The sequence below is a fragment of the Odocoileus virginianus genome, chromosome 9, assembly GCF_023699985.2.
Source record: "Odocoileus virginianus isolate 20LAN1187 ecotype Illinois chromosome 9, Ovbor_1.2, whole genome shotgun sequence".
Lineage (NCBI taxonomy): Eukaryota > Metazoa > Chordata > Mammalia > Artiodactyla > Cervidae > Odocoileus > Odocoileus virginianus.
The window spans coordinates 62,470,875-62,494,951 of record NC_069682.1 but is presented as its reverse complement, the minus strand read 5'-3'; the positions used below and the strand labels follow the sequence as shown (position 1 = coordinate 62,494,951).

Genomic DNA, 24,077 nt, shown 5'->3' with positions numbered 1-24,077 from the left:
TCTCTTATTGTGGAGCACGGGCTCTAGGCTCTCTGGCTTCAGTAGTTGTGGTTCCTGGGCTCTAGAGCACAGGCTCAGTAGCTGTGGCACATGGGCTTAGTTGCTCCCTGGCATGTGGGATCGTACTGGATCAGGGATCAAACCCCCGTCTCCTGCATTGGCAGGTGGATTCTTAACCATTGAGCCACCAGGGAAGCCCTGGATTTTATTTTTAATTACAATGGTAAGATATGAGAACACCCTCTTTATAAAAGTTTCAAGCACTACAAAGAGATAGCCTCCCACCCTTCACTCCCCTCCTTAGGAAACACCATTATTAGCTGTCTCTGGAGGGCTTATCTCCTTAGATTCAAGTGTAAGTGTCTGAAGACATTGCTGTGTTTTTTTTCTTCCAGTTTTATTGAGATATAATTGACCTACAGCACTATATAAGCTTAAGGTGTACGGCATAATGATTTGACTTACTTGCATCATGAAATGATTATCACAATAAGTTTAGTGAACATCCATCATCTGATATACATACAAAATTTAAGTAAAAAATATTTTCCTTGTGGTAAGAACTCAGGAGTTATTCTAAGAACATTCATACGTAACATACAGCAGTGTTAATTATATTGATCGTGTTGCAGAAGACATCATTGCTTTATCGATTTCCCTGGCTTAAACATTAAAGAATCCCACCGTATACATCAGCCTACAACTTAGGATTTCTTTTTTCTCCCTCTACCATCTTGAGGCTCTTTCCACATCAGTTTGCATACATCTGCTCATCTCTTGCTGTTTCATTTTTGTTTTGTTTAGTTATTTGGCTTTATTAAGTGGTGGCTTGCAGGATCTTCAGTCTTTGTCATGGCGTGCAGAATCTTAAGTTGGGGCACGCAAACTCTTAGTCACGACATGTAGGATCTTGTTCCCCAAACAGGGATCGAACCTGGGTCCCTTGCATTGGAAGTGCGTTGGAGTCTTAGCCACTGCACCAGCAGGAAAGTCACTGTTCATCGTTTTTAGTAGCTGTGAGTGCCCCGGGCCTTGCCATCTGGCTCCCATCCACCGACATGAGTTGGTTCCCCCTGGTTTATCACAGGGAGGAGTTTCCTTGCTCACATGCCCTGTGGCCACACCGAATGGATTCTCAGGACAGAAGTGGCCTTGCTGGTCCCACTGTCCTCTCATTTTGATTTTAATCAGTGTGAACTTACAGATAGTCAGCGACCCTGCCCCTGGGGCAGGAACTTGGCATTGCCCCTCCCCAACCCCATCACTGTGGGGTTTCGGAGTTCAAGGAACGGGCAGTGAAGATCTGGGGGATGACCTCTCCCTGTGGCCTTGCCTCTTCCCTGCCCGGAGGGATGGGGTGGCAGCCAGCCAAGCACTACAATGACTAAAGGGACCAACATCCCGGGGCGGGGAGCTGGAAATGTGGAGATAGGAAGTTGGGCTCAGTGGGGGTGGGGAGCGCTAAGGGAGGAACCTGCTCCCCCTCTTGGGGGAGAGGGCAGCATCTGCCCATGGCCTGGGGGCCTCTGGTCCCTGAGTTCCAGCATGGTCAGGATCCCAAGTGAGCATCCCCAAGACCCCCGTCTTTACCAGTCAGAGACCTGAGTGGGGACATCATAGTCCCAACCTCCTGGGCTGCGGTGGGGACAGTTCAACATGTGCTGACCCTCCCACTGGATGGGGAAATACCATGGGCTTTTCTTTCTCTCCGATTCTTTCTCCCACGCCACCAGCTGATTTACAGCCACATAGCTTATTTATCTGAAGACTGGTGCTCATTGCGCAGTTGCCTGAGCCTCCTGGCAGGATGCGTAAGATGCTAGGCCACTTTCTCATTTGTTTTTCTCCAAGCGGTGCCGGCGGGGACTGCCTGCCTGTTGCTGTAGAGGGACCCAGGGCTCTGAGGGGCCAGGCAGCCCCTTCCCCAGGCACTGAACGCGTTTCCCCAGGCTGATTTCAGTAGGCACGGTGCCTGAGCCCACCATACTCTCAGGGACCCATGAAAATGTGTTCATTTCTTTTAAAATCAGAAGACCAAGAAAACAAAGGTTCAGGCCAGAGAATATGTTTTAATATATAGTATTAATATATTTGGGCTTCCCTGGTGGCTCAGAAGACAAAGAATCCTCCTGCCAATGCAGGAGACCTGGGTTCAATCCCCGGGTTGGGAAGGTTCAGTGTTACACCAATGCAGTCAGAAAATACATTACAAAAAATTTTTCTTTAATGGAGGAAGGAGTCCATGAAGGCAAAATTGCCTAGGACTGATCAAAGCCATACCATGGCTCTGGATTTCCCCTTCCCAGCCTTAATTTCTTCACTTGTGAGTGGGAATCGGAAAAGTCGGACTAAACTGCCCTCCTGCCAGCTGGCCCCACCGCCTCAGGCCCTCTTCTGTTGTCACTAGCCACAGGGAACTAAGGATCATCCATTTTCCAACTGCTGCACCGCTCATCTCTCTAGCCCTCTGCTTACAATGTCGTCAAGGCAATCTTCAGGGGCCCCCTGACCCCCAAGCTGGACAGATCTGCTTCTCTGAGCTGCAGCGACCTTGGGTTCAGTTTCTCACTTTTTCCTTCCTCACACCGCCTCAGGGTTTCAGCTTGCAAAGCACCTTTCTGTTCTGAGATCACGTTTGACCCTCAGGAAACACAGTCAGGTGGCGGAAGTGACCTGCCCAGAGTCATACGGCAAAAGATACTCAGAGCTAGGGGATTCCCGACTCCTGGCCCCCCGTAGTGCTCCTCTGTCTCTTGTGCTGGTGTCGTTTTCCCATCCGTAAAAATAGTCTCGAGCCTCAGTTTTGTCATCTGTAAAATGGGGCTTCCAAGGATGCCTTCCACGTGAGGCTTTGCTGGAGGTTTAACAAGTTAACTTATGTCGTTACATTTATCACAGGTCCTGGCACGAGGTAAGTGTTGGATAAAAGACAGCCAATTGTTATCACCAACTGATAATACTATATCTTATTGGTATGAGATTATTATTATTTTTTTTAAGGAAATACTGTCTGTCTTTTTTCTTTCCATTTATTTTTATTAGTTGGAGGCTAATTACTTTACAGTATTGTAGTGGGTTTTGCCATACATTGACATGAATCAGCCATGGAGTTACATGTATTCCCCATCCCGATCCCCCCTCCCACCTCCCTCTCTACCCGATTCCTCTGGGTCTTCCCAGTGCACCAGGCCCGAGCACTTATCTCATGCATCCAACCTGGGCTGGTGATCTGTTTCACTATAGATAATATACATGTTTCGATGCTGTTCTCTCGAAACATCCCACTCTCGCCTTCTCCCACAGAGTCCAAAAGTCTTAGTATGAGATTTTTAATTAATGATTAGTTTTTCTGATTAAAAGAGGGAATGGCCTCTGGAGAGCTGCCCTGGTGCTGAAGGGTTGGCACCCCGGCTGCCATGTCTGTGGTGAAGCTGGGCCTTGCCGGCTGCTGAGTTGAGGCCTTTTCATTTTTACCCACAGCGGATGCCGTGTACCTGGACTCGGATGAGGAGCGGCGAGAATACGTCCTTACCCAGCAAGGCTTCATCTACCAGGGCTCAGCCAAGTTCATCAAGAGCATACCTTGGAATTTTGGGCAGGTAGGGCCACACCCTGCCCCTCCTAACCATCTCTGGCTTGTTGTGAGCTGGGCCCTAGGTCTGAGACAAAATCAGAAAGTGTAAGCAGTTCTCAGAGTCACTCACCCCATGCCGTCAAGGATTCAAGGGCTCTGACATGGCTGGAGGCTCAGAGAGGGCCCAGGCCAGGCCTGAGGTCACACAGCAAAAGATGGCCCTGTGCACCGTGGGAGCAGCAGCTCTGGATTCAAGGTGGGGAAGAGTCAGCCTTTAGGAGCTGTGGGGCTGGCGGGGGCTCCAGGAGGGAGAAGGGAGCCATTTCAGGGCCTTATATCAAAATCATGTGCGGCACTTGGAGATCACTGACCCTGTGCTAGGCGCGTGCTGAGAGGGGCTTTAAACCATTGTCTAAATTAGTGGTTCTCAAACTCGAATTTTATGTCTAAATTACCAGAAAAATTTGCGTTAAAATACATTTTTACCATATTGGTGCATAGTATCCTAGGGAACAGCAGGAGCAGAAGCACCGAGGTGGGCAACTTTGGTTGTGCCTAAGACATGTCCCGCAGCCTGGGGAGCAGTTACATGAGATGGGGCCCCAGGAGATGACGTGGGAGAAGTCCACAGTACTCAAGCTGTGAGCAGCCCTGAATGTCAGGCCGACGGCAATAGGGAGCAGGAGAATGAATGCGTCCAGCCAGGAAGGGCTGCTCTGAGTCATGGAGGGAGGCCTGCGATAAGGCCTGATGTGGGACAAGGCCACAGACACAGAGAGCAGGGCGAGCCTTTGAATGTGACCGAAGCGGTTGAAGCATGGTGACGGGGAGAGATCTTGATAAAGACAGCACCTAAGCTGCATGGATGAGGTGTGAGTCATAGAGACAGGGGCAGAGAGAACATCCCGAGCGAAGGAAACAGCGTGTGCAAAAGCCCTGGGGCAGCGTGAGTGTGGCTGAGAGTGCTGAGAGGTGAGGTTGAGATGTGATGGGACACCAAACATGAAGGGCCCTGCAGGGAGAAGTCTCCATCTTACTCTGGGTGCAGTGGAAACAAGAGTGATGAGATTAGATTTGCATAAATTTACAATTTATACTTTGGTTCCAGTCCGAGCAGTGTGTGGGGGTGGGGGAGGAGGGACACTTATCAGCTCTGCGGGGTGAGTCAGGCTTTAGGGAAGTGAAGGTTTGGCTGTGGGGGCAGGGAGGGCAGTAGCTGGGCCTGAGGTGACTGAGGGCAGTCAAGCTCCAGGGACTCGGGCTTTCCTTCCACTCTAAGTTCCCAGGAGCCTGCCCCGCTCCCCCTGCCCCCCGCCAAGTCTGGATACAGGCACACCCCATCCCCTTTCTCATACACTCATTGTCCCATCCCACCCCCCTTTCCTGGGCCGGGAAAGCTGGCACCACGGCAACGTGACAGACGCAACCCGAGCCTCCAGGTGTGATGTGTGAGACGGAGCCGGGGGGCTCCCACAGCCGCTGGACTTCAAGGCAGGCTTCCTGGAGGAGGTGACTTCTCAGCTCCCTCATTCTCCCCTTCTTTCCTCTGACACAGTTTGAAGACGGGATCCTGGACATCTGCCTGACGCTCCTGGACGTCAACCCCAAGTTCCTGAAGAACGCTGGCCGAGACTGTTCCCGTCGCAGTAATCCGGTCTATGTGGGCCGGGTGGTGAGCGGCATGGTGAGTGAGCGCAGGCCCGCCTCAGGTGATAATGGAGACCAGGCCCCAGGCTGTCATGGTCGGGGGGACCTGGGAGATAGGTGAGTCTCAGCTAGGAGACCTTGTATTTGGACAGACAAGATGTACACAAATGAGGGTAAGGCCGTGTGGTCCTGCAAAGCAATTCATTCATTCACTCACCCAGCAAGTATTTATCAAGTGCTACCCATGTCCCAGGCACGGGGGAAAAGCAGGTGGAAGACATGAATGATCTCTCACTTCCTAGAGCTTCCATCCTAGGGAGTGTGGGAGAAGACGGGAGTTAACCACAGAATCATGTGAATGCCCAGTCATGTTGCAAAGAGCTCTCAAAGGGGCCAGACGTGTGAGTGTCTGACTGCAGGGCGCAACCCCAGTGGAGGACTGGGGGACTTCCCTAAGTGATGATTCTTGAGCTGATGTAACTGGGAGGAGAAGAGTGTCCCTCGCAGAGAGGACTGCCTGTACACAGGTTTCCCGAGGAGGGACGACTGGCAGATTTGAGGAGCAGAAAAGAGGCCAGTGTGACCGGAGCGGAGAGCAAAGGGGTGGGGGTGGAGGGTGGGGGGGAGGGTAGCAGGTGGGCTGCAGAGGGGGCGGGGCCAGACCCTGCTTGGTGCAGGGCCAGGGCAGCAGGATGCTGAGAGTCTGTGGGCGATGACACCATCTGGGCAGGGCCAGAATGGGCCTCTGTAAAACTCAGATCATGCCGACTGCCAGCCCCTGCACACATTCACATCTCCAGCATCATCCTCATGACTCTGACCCCTCTCCACCTCCTCTCCCACCCCCACTCCTATCTCCAACCTCCCCATCAGTCATACCTCGGGATCTTTGCACCTGGTCCTCCTTCAGCCTGGAACACCCCTCCCCTGCCTGTCACCACGTGCTGAGTTCATGCCCACCCTAACGCAGGCATCACTAACCCCAGACTTGGTCCCTCTGACGCCCCCGCGGGTCGCAGGTCAACTGCAATGATGACCAGGGCGTGCTGCTGGGGCGCTGGGACAACAACTACGGGGACGGCATCAGCCCCATGTTCTGGATCGGCAGCGTGGACATCCTGCGGCGTTGGAAGAAAGATGGTTGCCAGCGCGTCAAGTACGGCCAGTGCTGGGTGTTCGCGGCTGTGGCCTGCACCGGTGAGCAGCAGGCAGACGTGGCGGGGCCTAGAACCGCCCTTGGCTTCCAGAAGCTTAGTCAGGGTCCCTGTGGCCTTCTCCCAGGCCTGATGTGTAACAGAGCCTGGGAAAGCTTGGTCAAATAACGGGACGTCTGACCCCTGCGGTTTTGGGGTTTCTTCTCTTTTTTAATATTTATATTTATTTGCCTATCCCCAAGTCTTAGTTGCAACTTGAGTTCTTTATGTGGGGTCTAGTTCCCTGACCAGAGATCAAAGCCCGGCCCCCTGCTTTGGGAGCTCAGAGTCTTAGCCACTGGACCACCAGGGAAGTCCCAGCTGTGGGGTTTCTGCAGGGTGCTGAGTAGTGGATCAGCCCAGAGACTGGAATTGGCCTGCCTGGTTTGAATCCCAGCTCCGCCTCTAATCCCCAGGCAAGAGAATTGGTGTCTCCAGGCCTCAGTTTCCTCACCTGTAAAATGGAGACAGTGGTAACTGACCTAAGTCACAGAGAGCTCTTATACCCAGGGAGAGGTCACTTAGCACAGTCAGTCAGGTTAGGTGGGGTTTCAGATTTTCAGGGGCACCTGGGATTCCTCAGCTGGATCCTGGGACATTTTCCCTGTGTCCGTTAGTTGGCCACCAATTATTGGACGGATATTTGCAGTGACGGGCACGGTGACACACTTTTCTGTTCTGCCAGACTGCTCACACCCATCCCTCTCTGAATCATTACAGCATCCCGACAAGTTGCTATTATTAGCTCCTCTTAGAGGAGGAAGTGGAGGCTCAGAGAGAAGTGGCTTGGCCAAGATCACACAGCTGGTGATCTGCACAGCCAGGCATGGAACCAGGTGGGCCTGCTTCAGGCACAGCCTCCTGGTCTTAGATTGTGAGGATGAGGCCCCCCTGGGACCCCATCCTTGGGACAGGAGTGGAGCCTTGCTCCTGGGTCAGCGGGGACAAGCCTCCTCCAGCCTGGAGTCTGTACTCTGAAGCTTGTCGTGAGGGGGCAAGGCCGGGAATTGCAACACCAGCTCTCCCACGGGCAGCAGAGAGTCTGGCCCCTACCCAGACCAAAGTGCACAGGAACCAAGCCAGAGGTGGAAGGTCACAGCTGTTCCTTCCTCCCTCCTTCTAGGGCTCTCTCATCTCCTGACCTGAATCCGGGGCTTTTGGGGAAGTTAACGCCCTGATTGACGGCAGGCACTCTGCAAAGTTCACATTCCTGCCTCTCCCCCATCTCAGAGACCCAACCTCATCAAAACTAAAAGTAAAACAAAAGTCCTACGGATTGTATTTAGTAGGCCTTTCTGCTTCACTTCTTTTTTAAGACGTTACTTTCTTTATCTTACCCTGAGAATATGTTACTTTTACATTTTACATTAAAAAGTGCATCAAAAAACGAAAGGGAAAAAGCACCCATAATCTCCTCTGTCAGGAACCCCCAGCACCACTGTTCGAGCAGGAGTCTGTGGTCTATAGATGCCACTTGACCTCCTGCCTCTTTGTCACCTATCATTACAACACCAGCCCCTTTCCCGGTCACTTCAGCCTCTCTGAACACTGTGCCTTGACCCAGTGCAGGCCCTCCTGGTCCACAGTGGAGCCCCAGAGCACTGAACTCTGAGCCAAAGAGGACGAAACAAGGCCCAGAGAGGTGAAGGGAATGGCCCCAGGCCACACAGCCTGGAGCAGCTGGGGCTGGAACGGAAGGGTCCTGACCTCTGTTGCCTCATCTGCCTACCCTACTGTTCACGCCTCGCTCTGAATCTGTCACTCCTTTTCTCCTTCCTTTCCTCCTTCTCCTTCTACTTCACTCCTTCATCCCATTTGACCAATTATTCTGTGCCAGGTCTTGCTGGGCTCTGGAACTGTAACATAAGGCAGATCACTCACTGCCCTCAGAGGACTAATTAAAGAATCCCGCACATACCCATATATTGAGAGTGATGATGCATCCCTAGTCTTGCTGTGAATGCAGATGATGGGGTAATCTAAACCTGGTGGGGTGGCCTTCCTGGCCGAGGGATGGGCATACGCCAGCATCCTGGGGGCAGGTGGGAGTGAGGAGTGCTGGAGGCCAGTGTGGCTGGAACAAAGTGTACAGGAAGTGATCAAGGGTCAGACCCTGCAGGGCAAGGCCCACAGTGGAGGTCTGGCCTTGACCTTGAGGGCTATGAAGAGCCATTGAGGGTTTAGCAGCAGACTGTTAATGTCAGGTTTGCATTTAGAGTCTTCTTTTGTTAGCTGTGAGGTGAAGAGGAGAGAGGGGGACATGGGGCAATCAGCGAAGTGGGCACCATTGTCTGGGCAAGGGGATGGCACAACCTCACCACTTGGACAATGGGTACAGTGCTCCCTGGGGTACAGATGGGTATGTGGAGGCCCAGGCAGAGCAGATGTCTCTAGGACCCCAGCCCACCCCCTAAACTCTCTCCACCATGTCTTCCGCCCAGTGCTGCGGTGCCTTGGCATCCCCACCCGCGTCGTGACCAACTATAACTCAGCCCACGACCAGAACAGCAACCTGCTCATCGAGTACTTCCGCAACGAGTTCGGGGAGATCCAGAGTGATAAGAGCGAGATGATTTGGTGAGGGGTTGCCCAGTAGGGAGGGTCACCTGAAGAAGAGATGGGGCGATGTCTCAAATGAGGTCACCTCTGAATTAGGTTTAAAAGTTGAGCAGTATTTGGACAAAAGGAAACAGGACTTGGAGAGGCTCCCAGGGAGGCAGGAACAGCAGGAGCCAAGGCTGAGAGGAAAGAAAATCAACACAGGACACATGAAAGGAGAACGCCTTGTCCAGAGTCTGCACTGCAGGCTGGGGGTCTAGGCTTGATTCCAAAGGCTTCAGACTGGAGAGGAGTGGTCTGATGACAGTGGGGATAGATCAGAAGCGAGGGGGTGGGGATGTGGTCCAGGTGGGTGGTGATGGGGCCTGAATCCAGGCAGAGCCTGTGGGCTGGAAAAGAAGAGTCAATCAAGAAATTAGGAGGTCAAGTCAGCTGGACTTGCAGAGCCACTGAGAGGGGAAGGGAGGTGGGCAGAGGGGTGAGGGGTTGAGGATGACTCTCAGTGTAGGAAGGAATACCTGGCTGGGACCCCTGGAGGAAGAGCAGAGTGTTGGGAGGATGTGATGGGCTCAGCTTAGGAGCAAGGCAAGTGTAAACAGCACGTTGGAGGTGACCACGAACGTCTGCGCATGAGTCCTGCTCTGTGTTCTGCTTTGTTTCCCCAACAGGAACTTCCACTGCTGGGTGGAGTCGTGGATGACCAGGCCAGACCTGCAGCCGGGCTACGAGGGGTGGCAGGCCCTCGACCCCACGCCCCAGGAGAAGAGTGAAGGTGGGTTGGGCAGAAGTGGTCCCATTACTGAGATGAAGAAACGGAAGCTGGAGGGGACCCACCCACCTGAGGGACTCCCCAGAGAAGGGCAGAGAGCTGGGATACTAACCCGGGCCTGGCTGACTCCAAAGGAACTTTGAGTGTTGGGGCAGCCTCACTGGTGTTTTATGAAGCACCTCTTTTATAATTTGAAAAGTGATTCATGCACATTGTGGAAAACAGAAAATATGGAGAAGCACAAAGAAAAACAAAAATCAAATAGCATCTTTGTCCTCTTCCCCCCAAAGAAATTTCGTTAACATTTATACACAGTTTTCAATAATTTCAAATGACTCCTTCCTCAGAATGACATTTTAAATGCATACAATATAATACCTATATTGAATATAGTACCTTCATAAAGATGAAGCTTCTTTCTGCTACTAATGTTAAATCAGGAGTGGAAAAAGGGTTGAATTCCACTGAAACATGGTTATCAAAAATTTTTTAAATGTTTTTGTGATATAGTAATATATGTGTTACATAACATGATCTAGTGATAGAGTCAGTAATTTCCCTAATTTCTTGATAGAGATAAACATAATCTCTATTTTCAGTTATCTGTGACAACTATAAAGATATATGAAACTATCTGTGGTTCTTAGGAGTGACAGGTCACAAGTGCACCTAAGACTGTGGTTTGTGGTCTGCTGGGACAATAAAAAAAAAAGTGTTATCAAAGTATAATGAAAATAATGAGGTGACTTTTCTTTTTCCTGTCCAAGTTCATGAACTCCTGAATTCTATTTGCTGTGCCTCGGGGGGATCCATGGGCCCCAGGTTAAGAACTCTGGCTGCACATGACCTTTTCTCCTTGCCCCCTCCTTTCTCCATATAGCATTAGCAGTTCTATATCAGATCGTATTCCGTGATTTGAATTTTAATTGAATGTTATTATGTTCCATCAGATAGATGCATTGTAATATAGCTACTGAGCTTCTAATCCTCAACATTGCAATTTGTGACCGGTTTGAGGCAGCTGTAAACCACACCTAGATAAGCATCAGGCTGTCTTGTTAACGAGCTCTCTTGTTCATTCAGTCAACACACTCTTCCTGAGTCTGCGTTAGGCACTCAACTGCTACTCATTCTGGGCAGGAAACCAGACAGACACACGCCCTTGTCAAGTATTGCCTACACTTGGCTCCTTCATTTCCTAAAGTGCCTTGGGATACATTTCTCTTTATCAAACACATAGCGGATAAGAGTTCGCAAGTCCTCATTTGTAGGTACAAATGTCATCACGTGAAGCCAGGACTCAGAGAGGTTAAATGAATTCCCAATGTCACACAGCTAATAAGAGGCTGTGCTGAGATTTGAATCCCAGAAGCTGAGTTCCAGGGTCCCCTGGAATTCTCTCTTTTGACTGCATTGTGAGATTTGCCAGATCTCAGTTCCCGACCAGGGATTGAACCCAGGTCCGAGCAGTGAAAGCGCAGAATTCTGACCACTAGACCATGGGGAGCTTCCTCTCTGGGAGTTCTGAGTTCTTATCTGATACTGCCGTCTCAGAAATGGAGTTTCTGCGTCAAAGCGCTGTATCATCTTGCGGCTTTTACCCACATGTGGTTTGATTGTGGAAGGTTTGGGAGGTGCCCTCCTCCCCTCAGCCCAGGTCCATCTCTGTCTCCTCCTTCCCCCACCCAGGGACTTACTGCTGTGGCCCGGTTCCCGTTCGTGCCATCAAGGAGGGCGACCTGACCACCAAATACGACGCTCCTTTCGTCTTTGCCGAGGTCAACGCCGACGTGGTGGACTGGATCCGGCAGGACGATGGGTCGCTGCACAAATCCATCAACCACTCCCTGGTGGTGGGGCTGAAGATCAGCACAAAGAGTGTGGGCAGAGATGAGCGGGAGGACATCACCCACAACTACAAGTACCCAGAGGGTAGGTGCTAGGGCTCATCACTGCCCTGCAGAGGAGCAGCTGGTTTTACCGGCCCGGTGGGCATGCATGCCTGTGTGTGTGTGTGTGTGAGTGTGTGTTTTATCTGGCAGCCTGCACACGACAGTGATCTGTAGGTTACTGTCTATTTCAAGAAATTCCTTAGAAACAAGTGCAAATTTGACACACACACTGTGTGTGTGGGGAGGCAATGGTCAAGGATTACTCATTTAGGGAAAGAATTTTATATTCCACAAAAGGATTCCATTTGGTTTTTAAGCCTCACTTTCTTGGTTGGTTTGACTCTTAGTAAAACTGAAAGGGATGGCTGTTATACCGGAGAGGCATGCATTGTAACAAAAAATTAGGATGTCTATGTTTATTAATAGTGCGTGCGTCTGTGTGGAGTCGCTTCAGTCGTGTCTGACTCTTTGTGACCCTATGGACTGTAGCCCTCCAGGCTCCTCTCTGTCCATGGGATTCTCCAGACAAGAATACTGGAGTGGGTTGTCATTCCCTCCTCTAGGGGATTTTCCCAAGCCCGGGATTGAGCCCATGTCTCTTACATTTCCTGCATTGGCTGACAGGTTCTTCACTACTAGTGTCACCTGGGAGGCCCCTTATTAACAGTACTCATTAGTCGTGGGAGCTACAATAGATGGGCACTTCCATGCCTTTTTACTGCAGTGTATTTGTGCCAAAGAGGCTTGGAAGTCCAGAGGGGCCATGTAAGAGAAGCTCCATGAAAGAGAAACTGTAGTGTTTATCATTGCAGTATTGCACATAGAGCTGGGAAGTGGGTATGAAGGTAGATTGGAAAGGTTTAAAGAGAAATGGACCAAAAGAAGCTTAAAGATAATAAGATGGGCTCAGTCAGACACAAAGATGAAGCTTCTTTTTGCTACTAATATTAAATCAGGAGTGGGAAAAGGATGTGGTTTATTTTGCACATCCAGTGGCCAATTCAATAGACAGATATTTTTGAAGCAGCTACTGTGTTCCAAGTACAGTAGGGTTTACAGAAGTGACTAAGAAACCGCAGCCCTCATCTGACCCCCATTGACTTTTGAAGGGCTGCCTGGGGTTTGGCTATGAAATGGCCATGCTCTTGCAGGAAAGGATAAAACAGAAGGAAAAGATGCTTTCCCTGGCCTCTGAAATGTCTAGACCTGATGATTTGATAGAAAAAAATAGATATATACCCAACAACACTTGGGAAAAATTACAAGGCACATAGGGGAGAACTAATGGTATAAAGAAAGGGGCAATTCTGCTGGAGAACTCAACAGTTGGAGAAGTGATGGAAAGGATTTCAGTTAAAAGTGGTCCCTGTGCAAATGCTTGGAGGTGAGAAAGTTTGAATTGTATTAGTGCCTACTAGGCACGAAGCACTGTTGTAGGCATTGGGTATGACTTAAGATTAAGTGAAACACAGGCTTATTCCCCAAGAGACTTGAGAGTATAAGCATATGAACAGAAAAAAACCCTATTGGGCCCCCCCCCAAAAAAAAAACATGGCAGGCAATCGGCAGCTATGAAACTCCAAAAAGTATTGTGAGTCATTCATCCTGGGGAGGTAGTCAGAGAAGGCATCCTGGAAGAGGGGTCATTTGGGCATGGGTCTTGAGGGGTGTATAGGAGTTTGCTTGTGGGACGTAAATAGAATACTCTTTCCTCCTCCTAGCACAGTAATGTAAAGAAGGGGCTCCTTCTGGGTGCTCTGAGTCACCAAGACTTTGAGAAGCCAGCTTGCTCTGCCCCCAGCCTGCTCCGCATTGATCCCCTGTCCGGCTGTGATGAAACTCTCTACCCTGTCTCCACAGGGTCCCCAGAGGAGAGGGAAGCCTTCACGAGGGCCAACCATCTGAACAAACTGGTTGATAAAGAGGAGACAGGGGTGGCCATGCGGATCCGTGTGGGCGAGGGCATGAACAGGGGCTGCGACTTCGACGTCTTTGCCCACATCACCAACAGCACCCCCGAGGAGCACGCTGGCCGCCTCCTGCTCTGTGCCCGCACTGTCAGCTACAACGGGATCCTGGGACCTGAGTGCGGCACCAAGGATCTGCTCAGCCTTTCCCTGGAGCCCTACTCCGGTAAGGTTCTGTGTTCCTGGAGCAGCTGTTGACCACACTGGCTGGATCGTGCCCTGAGCATCGAGCATGTAAAATCTACCGCACTGCGGGTCTGGCCCTGTCCTTGGCACTTTATAAATGGCAACCCAGCTCCTTCTTATTACAAAAGTAGGAGGTGGATTCTTTTATGGCACCTGTTTTCCAGTTGAGAAGACTGACAGCAGAGAGGTTAAGTAGCTTTCCTAAGGGCACACGGCTCGGAAGTGACAGGACAGAAACTTGAACCTGTACTCACAGCAGCTATTCTGTTTTGTTTCAGCTCATCTTCATGTGACCCCTGATTGCTTTCCCAGACTCTCTACTTACTTCCCCTTCCAGCAAATGCCTCCCCTCTGTCTCTAGCAACCCACACTGCAGCTGTCTCTCCCCAGAGCCCTTTAGAGAACCTCTCCAATTCCTCTGGAGGTTCTCAGGCTCAGGGAGAAGAGATTCAAGACTAGTGCTGCCCTATGAGAATGTTCTATATCTGTGCTGTCTAGTGTGGTGACCACTAGCTCCACGTGGCTATTGAATGCTTGCAATGTGACTTGCAATTGTGGAACTAAAGTTTTCATTTGATTTAAACAGCCACATGTGGCCGGAAGCTGCCATATTGGACAGGGTTGCTACAACAGTGATGGAAAAAGCCTTGATCTTCTCTTCTTAGGTTTTTATTTTTTTAAATGCGGGTATAGTTGCTTTACTTTCTTCTGTACAGCAGAGTGAATCACCATATGTTTACATATATCTCCTCCCTCTGGGACCTCCCTCCCACCCCCTGCTCCCTATCCCACCCCTCTAGGTCATCACAGAACATCGAACTGAGCTCCCAGTGCTATGCAGTAGCTTCCTGTTAGCTATCTATTTTACACATGGTAGTGTGTGTGCGTATCAATCTTAAATTTCCAATTCACACCTCTGCCAATGGTGTCTACCCACCATTCTCTATGTCTGAGTCTCTATTCCTGCTCTGCAAATAGGTTCATCTGTGCCATTTTTCTAGACTCCACACTTATGCATGAACATATGCTCCAGGGCCTGGCCCGGCCTCCCTGGGAGCAGATCCTCTTCCATGTTTGGGGCTGAAATGATGTCCGCAGCTCACCCAGCCCTCACCCCTGGGCTGAGCCTCTGTCGCTCTTTTTTCCTGGTCGGTCGCCTGCACAGTCATTGTCCCCTTGATCCCTTTCACTGCCTGCTTTGTCACCACGCCTGGTTATCTCCCTAAAAATAAGCCGGAGGCCCTGAGTGGGGTTGTGCCTGACGAGGTCACTTAGTGATGCAGCATGGAGCCTGGTCTCTCCCCCACCGCCCACCCTCCCGCCTCCCCCAGCCCCCACAGTGGTCCTTTCTTCGCTTCTGCGTTTGGAGCCTGCGGGCATGAGGAGGGCAGGGGAGTCTTGGCGTTGGGAGAGGACCTGGGAAGTATGGTTTGAGTAGAACATCAGTCAGCTCTAGAGCCTTTGTCTCAGGCCCACGGCAGGCACTCCTGGAGCAACACGCCAGGATAGAGCAGACTCTGTCAGGGTCCTGGAGCAGCAGGGAAGCCTTGGGGGCAGAGCCGGTTGGTACCAGGGCTAGGGCCCCAACACTTTCACTGCTAAAAGGCATGTGCAGAGGCCAGACTTGGCCTTGAATCTGGCTCTGCCACCTTCTATTATTATTATTAATTATTGGTCACACCATGCAGCACGTGGGATTTTAGTTCCCAGACCAGGGATCGAACCGCTGCCTCCCTGCATTGGGAGTGTAAAATCTTAATTACTCCACAGCCAGGGAAAAGCCTCTCCCACCTTCTAGATGTACAGTCTCGGGCCTCACACCACACTCACCTGTCAGCTGGGGCATTGACATGCCCCTCGTGGGTGGCTGTAAGGACGGAAGGAGATGTGTGTTCCGGAAAGATCTGGAAGATGTAAAATGGTGCCCGGCCATGGTGGGGCCCTTCACACCCCACTGAGCAAGTGCAGACAGGTGTGGGGAGGACAAGAAGCATCTTTGCTGAACACTTGCTGTGCCAGTGCTCTCCAGGCCGGGCTCAGAGCTTCCTGAGTCATGGCCAACCTCGCTGGTGTCCGGAGGACCGGGGTCTTCACTCTGCCTCCGGCCCCGAGTCAGGGGCAGGACTCCATCCTTCCAGGTGTGTGGGGTGGTTGAAACACACCCTGGTCCTAGTTCCTGCAATTCCGCGTGCAGGCTGTGAGCTCCTGGGTATTTCTCTTCTCTATTCCAGGCCTCAGCTTCCCTATTTGTAGAAAGGCTGGTTCATCTTTTCTTTTGTTTTTATAAGTGAAAGGTTGATTCAGGGAGGAAACCCACTCCATAGACAGAGTGGGGGCCATCTCCGAAGGCAAGAGAGACCTGGTTCATCTTTAGAGAGCGCCAGCCCCGTTGTGCGAAGGCTGTGTCAGTTCTTCCTCATATTCAGAACTGCTTGAAAGGGCGGAAGTGTCTTTCCTGGAATATGTTTCATAAGGTGAAGCCCAACCTGAACCAAGGATGCCAGAGTAACTTCCTCCCGGGCCGCTGTTGAGTCACACTTTGCCTCCCAGATACATCTGGGCTCCTCACAGCATTGTTCTGTTTCAACCACGCCTGCCGGTGTCTCTTCCTGGGAAAGTGTTCACAGCAGAGGGGTCCCATCTGCTCCGTAGACCCCCGAGGGGCACAGCCTTTTGGGAGAAGGCAGAGGAGGGCAGCAGTCTGGGGCGTTGCCCTCAAGCTGGAAGGTGGGGCTAGGCCAGGATGCGCTATTGAGGCCTCCAAGGCCAAGGTCACCCTGAGACTGATTCTCCCACCCTCTGAGACCCTGAACTTTGGCTGAGTTGCTGGTTATGCTTTAGAGATAAGGTCCAGGGGATTTCCACGTGCTAGTGGACAGGAAGCCAGGCCTAGGACAGCTGAACTGAAACCAGCGGTCCTTACTCCGGCCTCCTGCTCAGCGGCTCTCCCCCTTCCTGCGCTCTGCCCCCTCTCTGGGGCCCTCACCCCTCCAGGTGGGGCAGCACAATCTCTGCGATGATCAAAGGGACCATCTAAGGAATGAGTGACACTAACCGCACACGTTTCTTCTTTCTTTCGGCCAGCGCTGGCCCGAAGCCAGGCCAAGGCCTCTAGCCTGTGGATGGCAATTCTCAAAGGTCCAGCCCCACCCTGACCTCAGCCTCCTGGAAAAGCTAACAGTGGGGGCCACCCCCTCCAGGCTCCCGGAGAACCGTGTTTTCCTTCTTCTCTGTGGAACTGGTCAGAGTTTCCACTCCGTTCCACCAAGTCCCAACCCAGGAATTTTTCACTCCTTTTTGTCCTCTGGCAGAAGCTGTGTTTTTTTTCCCTTCTACATCATCGGAGCCGAGGTTGGGGAAGGTCCACCCGGGGAATGAGTGACGAGAGGGCTGGGCACTCATTTTCCAGAGAGCAGGATAGGGGACACTGAGTGTGCATGGTCAGGACCTAGACCTTGACCCATGCAAAGAGAAGGTGGCCGTCTGCTCAGGCCTTCACGGTCCTGTAGATGACCTCCCAGCGGGGGCTCACTGGCCTGGACACCCCTGACCCTTGCTAATCTCCCTCATTAACAGTAAACCAGATCCTGAACTCAGCGCGCTCAGCAGACAAGAACGTGAGCCTGAATTAAAGAAACTTGACTTTGTTTGCTGGTGTTTGTTTTTACCAGCTTCCTGCTACTTATGGTAAATAGGCAGGTTTGTGGCAAATAATGGTAAGAAGACTCCCTAAGAAGAAAAGGTTGAAAAGTATGAAGCAAGCGGACTGAAAGAAAAATAATGAGCAAATAATGAAGATTTACTCAGATGTGTGAAACATCACATGAATGACTGGAGTTTGGGAAACTCGAGTCTCTTGCGGGGAGGGAGGCAGCAGACGACAGAAAAAGAGGAAGCAGCATCTCCCATCATGGCACTGGGACATGAGGAGAGGTTGACTGGGCTCCACAGAGTCCCAGCACCATCCTTCCAACATTCTTGTTTGATGGGGGTGGCTCTCTCTGCAATGCAGGAGACCTGGGTTTGATCCCTGGGTTGGGAAGATCCCCTGGAGAAGGGAATGGCAACCCACCCCAGTATTCTTGCCTGGAGAATCCCATGGAGAGAGGAGCCTGGCAGGCTACAGTCCATGGGGTCACAGAGAGTTGGATACAACGGAGCAGCTCACACACACACAAAGACACACATAAGGGGCAGAAAGGATTTCTCCCAAGGTTCTCTGTGACCACGTGAACAAGCAGGGTCTGGCGTAAGCCTGTGGATTTGCTCTCTTTTTTAAAAAAATTGCAGTGTAGTTAATTTACAATGTTGTGTTAGTTTCTGCTGTACGGCAAAGTGAGTCAGTTATACACACATGTACACTGTTTTCTAGGCTCCCTTCCCAGACAGGTCATCACAGAGTATTGACTAGAGTTCCCTGTGCTACTCAGTAGGTGCTTATTAATTATCTAGTCTAAATATAGTATGTATATGTCAATCCCACTCTTCCAATTTATCCCTCCTCCTCCCCTCTCTGCGCTGGTAACCAGGAATTTGTTTTCTACATCTGTGACTCAGTCTCTATTTTGTAAATAGGTTCCTTTGTATCATTTCTTTAGACTCCACATATGAGTGATACCATTTGATATGCGTCTATCTCTGTCCTTCTTCACTCAGTATGATAACCTCCAGGTCCATCCATGTTGCTATTTCATCCTTTTTTATAGCTGAGTGATATTCCACTGTATATTTGTACCGAATTTTCTCTGTGGTCTGTGGATAATCAGTCCAGTTCCTGCACCTTTTCCCACTGCTCCTGCCTGCCTCTCATAAGCTGACCCTGGTGCCCTAGGACTTCCGTGTTCTTGTCTGAGAAACAGGGGCTAAGATCCACACTTTGCTTCTCTACAGTGGGGAGGTTGGCCCTGCCAGCTTCCTTCTCATCCCCATCGCTGTGTGACTTTTGCTCTGAACTGATCTCTGCTCTTAGCTCTGCCCTGTGGGATCCAGATGCTCCCGGGAACAGAGAGGGAACCGAGCAGAAACAGAGAGGAGAGGTCGTCTCCCCAGGCTCACACAGTCAGTCAGTGGTCCTAACATGACCAACTCTCCCCTTCTGAACACTTATGGGCAGAAGTGTTTCTTCATCTGTAAAATGGGTACAATTCCACCGACCTCGTGGCGGGAAATAGACATCCTGAGAGGTGGGGTGACTCACCCAGCATCCCCAGGTAGCAAAGGGCAGAGGCACGATTAAAACCCAGCCCACTCCTCCCACTTCCTTCCTGGGAGTGCTGGAGCCAGGGCAGGTGGGAGAAAGTGCTGGGACCTGCCTAGTCATTCACCAGCTGTGCCTTGTGGAGGTGCCATGGGAGAGGTGGGGGCCACAATTCAGATGGCATGAGTGTTCTCCCCTCTCCCCTTCTGCAGAAAAGAGCATCCCCCTTCGAATCCTCTACGAAAAGTACTGCGACTGCCTGACCGAGTCGAACCTTATCAAGGTGCGAGGCCTCCTCATTGAGCCAGCTGCCAACAGCTACCTGCTGGCCGAGAGGGACATCTACCTGGAGAATCCAGAAATCAAGATCCGGGTAAGGGCTGGGTCCCCAGGTCCAGATCCCACACCTGCATGCACCTCCCTTCCTGCAGACTCAAGATCTGTGATGCCCCAGGGTTCCTCAAATCCTAGCTTCATCAAAGAAAAGCATCGTGAAACAGAATTTGGGACCCACAGCCTCTAGGAATGAATCCGCACATCCCAGAGTAGTAGGATCATGACATTTAGGGATCTCAGAAATGTGGGCCCTTAAAAGCTAAACTCCTAAGGCAAGATTCTGAGGTCTTGGGGCCCTGGTGGGGCAGGAAGGGGTGGAGTTGTTAAGGGCTCAGACTCTGGAGTGTATTCATCTGTAAAATGGGTGTTATAAGGATTAGCTGTGCGTCTACAGGAAACACATAGACTGTATCCAGCATGTCATGAGGGTGCAATAAAAGCTGATTAATACTGACCATCAGCGTCATCATGGTCATCACAGTGATTCACTTGGAGCAGTCTCAGCCCCAGGTCCCCAAGTGCTGCCGTTACAAATAAATGGTAAAGAGCAGGGGGTGGCAGGGTGGGGAGTCAGTGCTATGTGCCGGACAGTCTACTAGAATCTTGCATAGGTTAGCTCAGTGAATCGTCGTGAGATCCCTGCAGTCAGGCATTTCTCTCCTATGAAGAAACCAAAGCTCAGAGAGGGTGGTATCTTTGCCAAGGTCACACAGCAAGGAAGGAACAGAGATCAGCCTGCTTCCAAAGCCTCTGATTTTTCCACCCCAGACCTTAGAATGAAGGAGGCACTTTACACATCCTGTGGGTCACGTGGAGCCTCTCCGCAGCTCCATGAAGGAGGAGGCCTGGGCAGGAGTCATCATCTGTGTTTTCTGGGCGAGGCGAGAAATGACAGCGGCGGAGCTGCGCAGACGTGGGGCCAAATTGCAGCAGAGATGGAGATGGCTCATTTGGGACCCTGGCTGCCCTGGAGGGGCTCTGGGCCCTTCTCCCTCTCTGCTGCCCCTGACATCCGCCCCGTGTCTCCTCCAGATCCTGGGAGAGCCCAAGCAGAACCGCAAGCTGGTGGCTGAGTTGTCTCTGCAGAACCCACTCACCGTGGCTCTGTCGGGCTGTGCCTTCACCGTGGAGGGGGCGGGCCTGATCGAGGAGCAGAAGACCGTGGACATGTAAGTGTCCATCCCTCCCACCTGGGCCCTGGGAGCAGAGGGCGGACGCTCGTGGAGGGGACAGGTGCTCTTGGACACTGAGCCCTGGACTGTAACCCCCTCCTCTCATCACCCACACACTCACCAACACAGGTCTATGTCTAAACACCCACACATCAGCTGCATCCCGTGCACACGGCTCACACACCTGACCAGGTACACATTCAGTCACTAAACCCCCGCCTCAGGACACACAGGTCCTCACACGCACACAGGTGTACATGCATGCCTGTGCCATGTACCCTCACAGATAAATGTCTGTATACACATACGCTTATGAGCATACACACTTGTTTTTCACTCTTTTGTTGTCATATCATTTGCATACAGTATACAATACAAATCACATATGTACAGCTCAGGGCATTTTCATGCATGTGGTCATGTGAGCATCCACACTCTTACACCCTGGCACACCATTCACTCTCCTACACACACACACACACACACACACAGGAGGGCAGATGGCCCAGGACCCTGAGAGCGATGAGCAGGGCCTGTTTTATCCTGTCATTATTAAGCTGTATCTCCGTGGAGGCGCTGGGCTGAGATCTTAGTAGTCACATGTCATCCCGGCCTGGCCTCATCACGGCGAGCCGGCCAGGGCCCCTGTCCTCACCCTCTTTCTCTCTCTCTCCCAGCCCGGACCCTGTGGAGGCGGGGGAGGAAGTCAAGGTGAGGGTGGACCTGCTGCCCCTCTACACGGGCCGCCACAAGCTGGTGGTGAACTTCGATAGCGACCGGCTGAAGGCTGTGAAGGGCTTCAGGAACGTCATCGTTGGCCCCTCCTAAGGGGTCCCCGTGCCAGCCCCACCTCAGCCACCGAGGGCCCCCAACTTGACCCCAATCTTTATCCCAAGCTACTGAGCAATACTTGCCCCTCCTTGGGCCCCAGACCTCAGGGCAGGGGTGGGCTGCCTGCGGGGCCCTTTGGAATTGAATGTACTTCCCGCCCACTTTGTCCCCCTGAACCTGGCTCCCCACGCCCCTCACCTATGAAGGATGTTCTGTGCCTGCACTGTGGGAGGCCTCCTCTTGGCTGACTGGGCCTGGGGGGTAGGCTGTCTCCCCCTCCCTTCCCAGCCCAGAGGCCCCTTAAAAGGCCATTCACACCCGCCATACTGATTGATCGAAGTCAGAGCCCCTTTCCGGGGAGCATGCAAAAAAAGTGTGTCTAGTGACCCGATCAAGGAACTCAGCTCCCTAGAGTACTCTGAACCCCTTCCCCAGGTTGAGCCCAGACCCCAGGGGCCCTTGGCAGACAGAGCCTGAGCAGGTGCAGATGGGGAGGGTCCCAGGAAGACCACACCCCAAATCTCCTCACATCCCAGCGGCCCTGACCCAATACTCCCCCCACCCTCTCACAATGGTGAGGCACCTAGTAAGTGCCTGGCACTTCCTGGGCTCACTGGTGTTTACACAGCCATCAGCCCATTCAATCGCCACGGGAAACTGCAGAGCGGGGGCTGTTTTCTCAGTGAGGAGACTGGGCTCGGAGAAGGGAGGCAGCCAGCCCTGCTTCTGGGCTCCTGGATATTTGCGCGGCTGGCTAATGTCAAGGCACAAGAAGGGAGCCTGGCCCTCTGACTCTGAGTCCAGTGCCCATCCACCACTCCAGCCCTGACCTGGCTGCGTCCGAGAGTCCATTTGGAACCTGATTAGGATAAGGAGGCGGGAGGGCTTAGAGCCCTGGGTTCGAGCCCCAGGTCTGGCCAGCTACTGCCTTCCCCTCCTCTGGGCCTCAGTTTCCTCTTTGGTCGCAGGGAGTGGTTGAACTAGCTCATCTCCAAGGCCCTCCCAGCTCTGCACTTCCGGTGCCTTGTATGACCCAGCCTCACCAATGACAGTGGGTCCTTCTCCCAGGCTTCACAGAGCCTTGGGGTCACAGACCCAGGATGCTTTGAAGTGTGAGACCATGACCATGACCACCTTCCTGTCCCCAGTCATGTCTGGCTCCCCCACCTGTACCCAGGCATCTGCCTTCGGAGCCCATTTCTAGGGGGAAAGAGACCCCCCCCAGAAATCCCCGTCCTAACCATGAGCCCACCCACTGCAATGCCTAGACTTCACAATAGCCTTAGTTGCCTATGCTGATCACCCACCAGTAAGGCTGGCATCTTAGCCATCTCCTCTTTGAAGAGCCAGAGTCCTGGAACACAGCCCCTGCCCCCCGACTAAGCTCGGGGACCCCACCTTAATTGCCGTCTCTGACTTTATTCCTTACTGTCTCCACGTGACTGGGCTTCCCTCAGCCTGGAGGAGGGAAGTGAGAGAGAATTCTGTGTCTGGAGTGGGGTCAGAGCCTCCAGGGAGCCCCCAAGCCCCAGAGAGGGACTTGGAGAAAGTCACGCTGATACACTTAGAATGTTCTGCTTTGCACAAGAAGAAGCACAAGATGAGCCAGTATATATTCATTCTATATAAATATTGCTCTATTTCCCTCTAGTTTTATAAACACTTTTGGGTTCCAAGCAAGCAGTAGATGTGCTTTTGAGCCACAAACAGCAAGCACTGAAATAAAATTTATTTTTCACATTCAAACAAGGTCTGGTCATGCTTTTGAGGAGAGTGAGTGGGTGAGCTCATTTAGCATCTGGACAAGCCACTTCATGCTAAGAGTCTTTCCCTAGCTTCAGTGCCTCCCTCAGATCTAAATTTAAGCAGCATTCAAAGCTCTACAACTGTCTAGCTCTTTCTCCAATCCCATCTCCAAACAGCCATGTTCAGATCAGAATGAAGTGCCTGTTTCTCTCTTAACACTTTCAACCTCTTAACTTGGAGTGCCCCTCTTTTTTCCTTACCCAGCTTATGAACTCCTATTCATTTTATAATGCTTCACATTAAAGTCACCTCTTTTGTGGAGCCTACCCAGATTTCTTCTCAGAACCCTGGAACATGGACTAACTCAAACACTTATCACAGTGACTTTTAGTTCCATGTTGATATACCTGCCCCCCCACTTCCTGTCTGAAGTCCTCAAGGGCAGGGACCAAGTATCTCTTAAATAGACCCTAACATATGCTGAATTGGTCAATTGATGTGTTTCAACTCAGTTCCCATAAGACCTGTGTTGTTCAGTAGAAATATAATGTGAGCCACAAATGCAAGCCATATATATAATTTAAATTTTTCTAGTGGCCCTATTAAAAAAAGAAACAGGTAAAATATATTTTAGTAATGCATTTTGTTGAACCTAATATGTCTGAAACTTACATGTTTAATAAACATATATAAACATTGTTATTGCAACACATAATCAACATAAAAATTATGAGTGAGATATCTTACATTCTTCTTTTCATACAAAGTCTTTGAAATGCAGTATGTATTTTACACTGACAGTCCATTTCAATTAGAACTAGTTGCATTTCAAGTGCTCCGTGGCCTCAGGTGGTTACTGGCTACCACACTGTGTTACCGAGCAAGGGCTCCTGTGCCTGCCGCACAGAAAACCAAACGCTGACAGCGGGTGTTTGCAGCAAAGTAAGGTTTTATTTGCAAGGTGCCGCTGCCAACAGTGTGTTTTGAGTTTCCCTGATGGCTCCATTG

General features: G+C 51.4%; 1 protein-coding gene across 1 annotated transcript in view; it reads left to right on the top strand.

The window, feature by feature from the left end:
- Positions 1 to 23,072, top strand: part of TGM2 (transglutaminase 2) — a 34,331-nt gene extending 11,259 nt beyond the window's left edge. The window contains exons 4-13 of the mRNA XM_020909066.2: positions 3,481 to 3,599; positions 5,130 to 5,258; positions 6,241 to 6,418; positions 8,856 to 8,991; positions 9,642 to 9,745; positions 11,432 to 11,674; positions 13,495 to 13,767; positions 19,197 to 19,357; positions 20,353 to 20,489; positions 21,170 to 23,072. Coding sequence (XP_020764725.2) covers positions 3,481 to 3,599; positions 5,130 to 5,258; positions 6,241 to 6,418; positions 8,856 to 8,991; positions 9,642 to 9,745; positions 11,432 to 11,674; positions 13,495 to 13,767; positions 19,197 to 19,357; positions 20,353 to 20,489; positions 21,170 to 21,320 — 1,631 coding nt within the window. The 3' untranslated portion in view covers positions 21,321 to 23,072. The remainder of the gene's footprint in view (positions 1 to 3,480; positions 3,600 to 5,129; positions 5,259 to 6,240; positions 6,419 to 8,855; positions 8,992 to 9,641; positions 9,746 to 11,431; positions 11,675 to 13,494; positions 13,768 to 19,196; positions 19,358 to 20,352; positions 20,490 to 21,169) is intronic.
- The last annotated feature ends 1,005 nt before the right edge of the window (positions 23,073 to 24,077 follow it).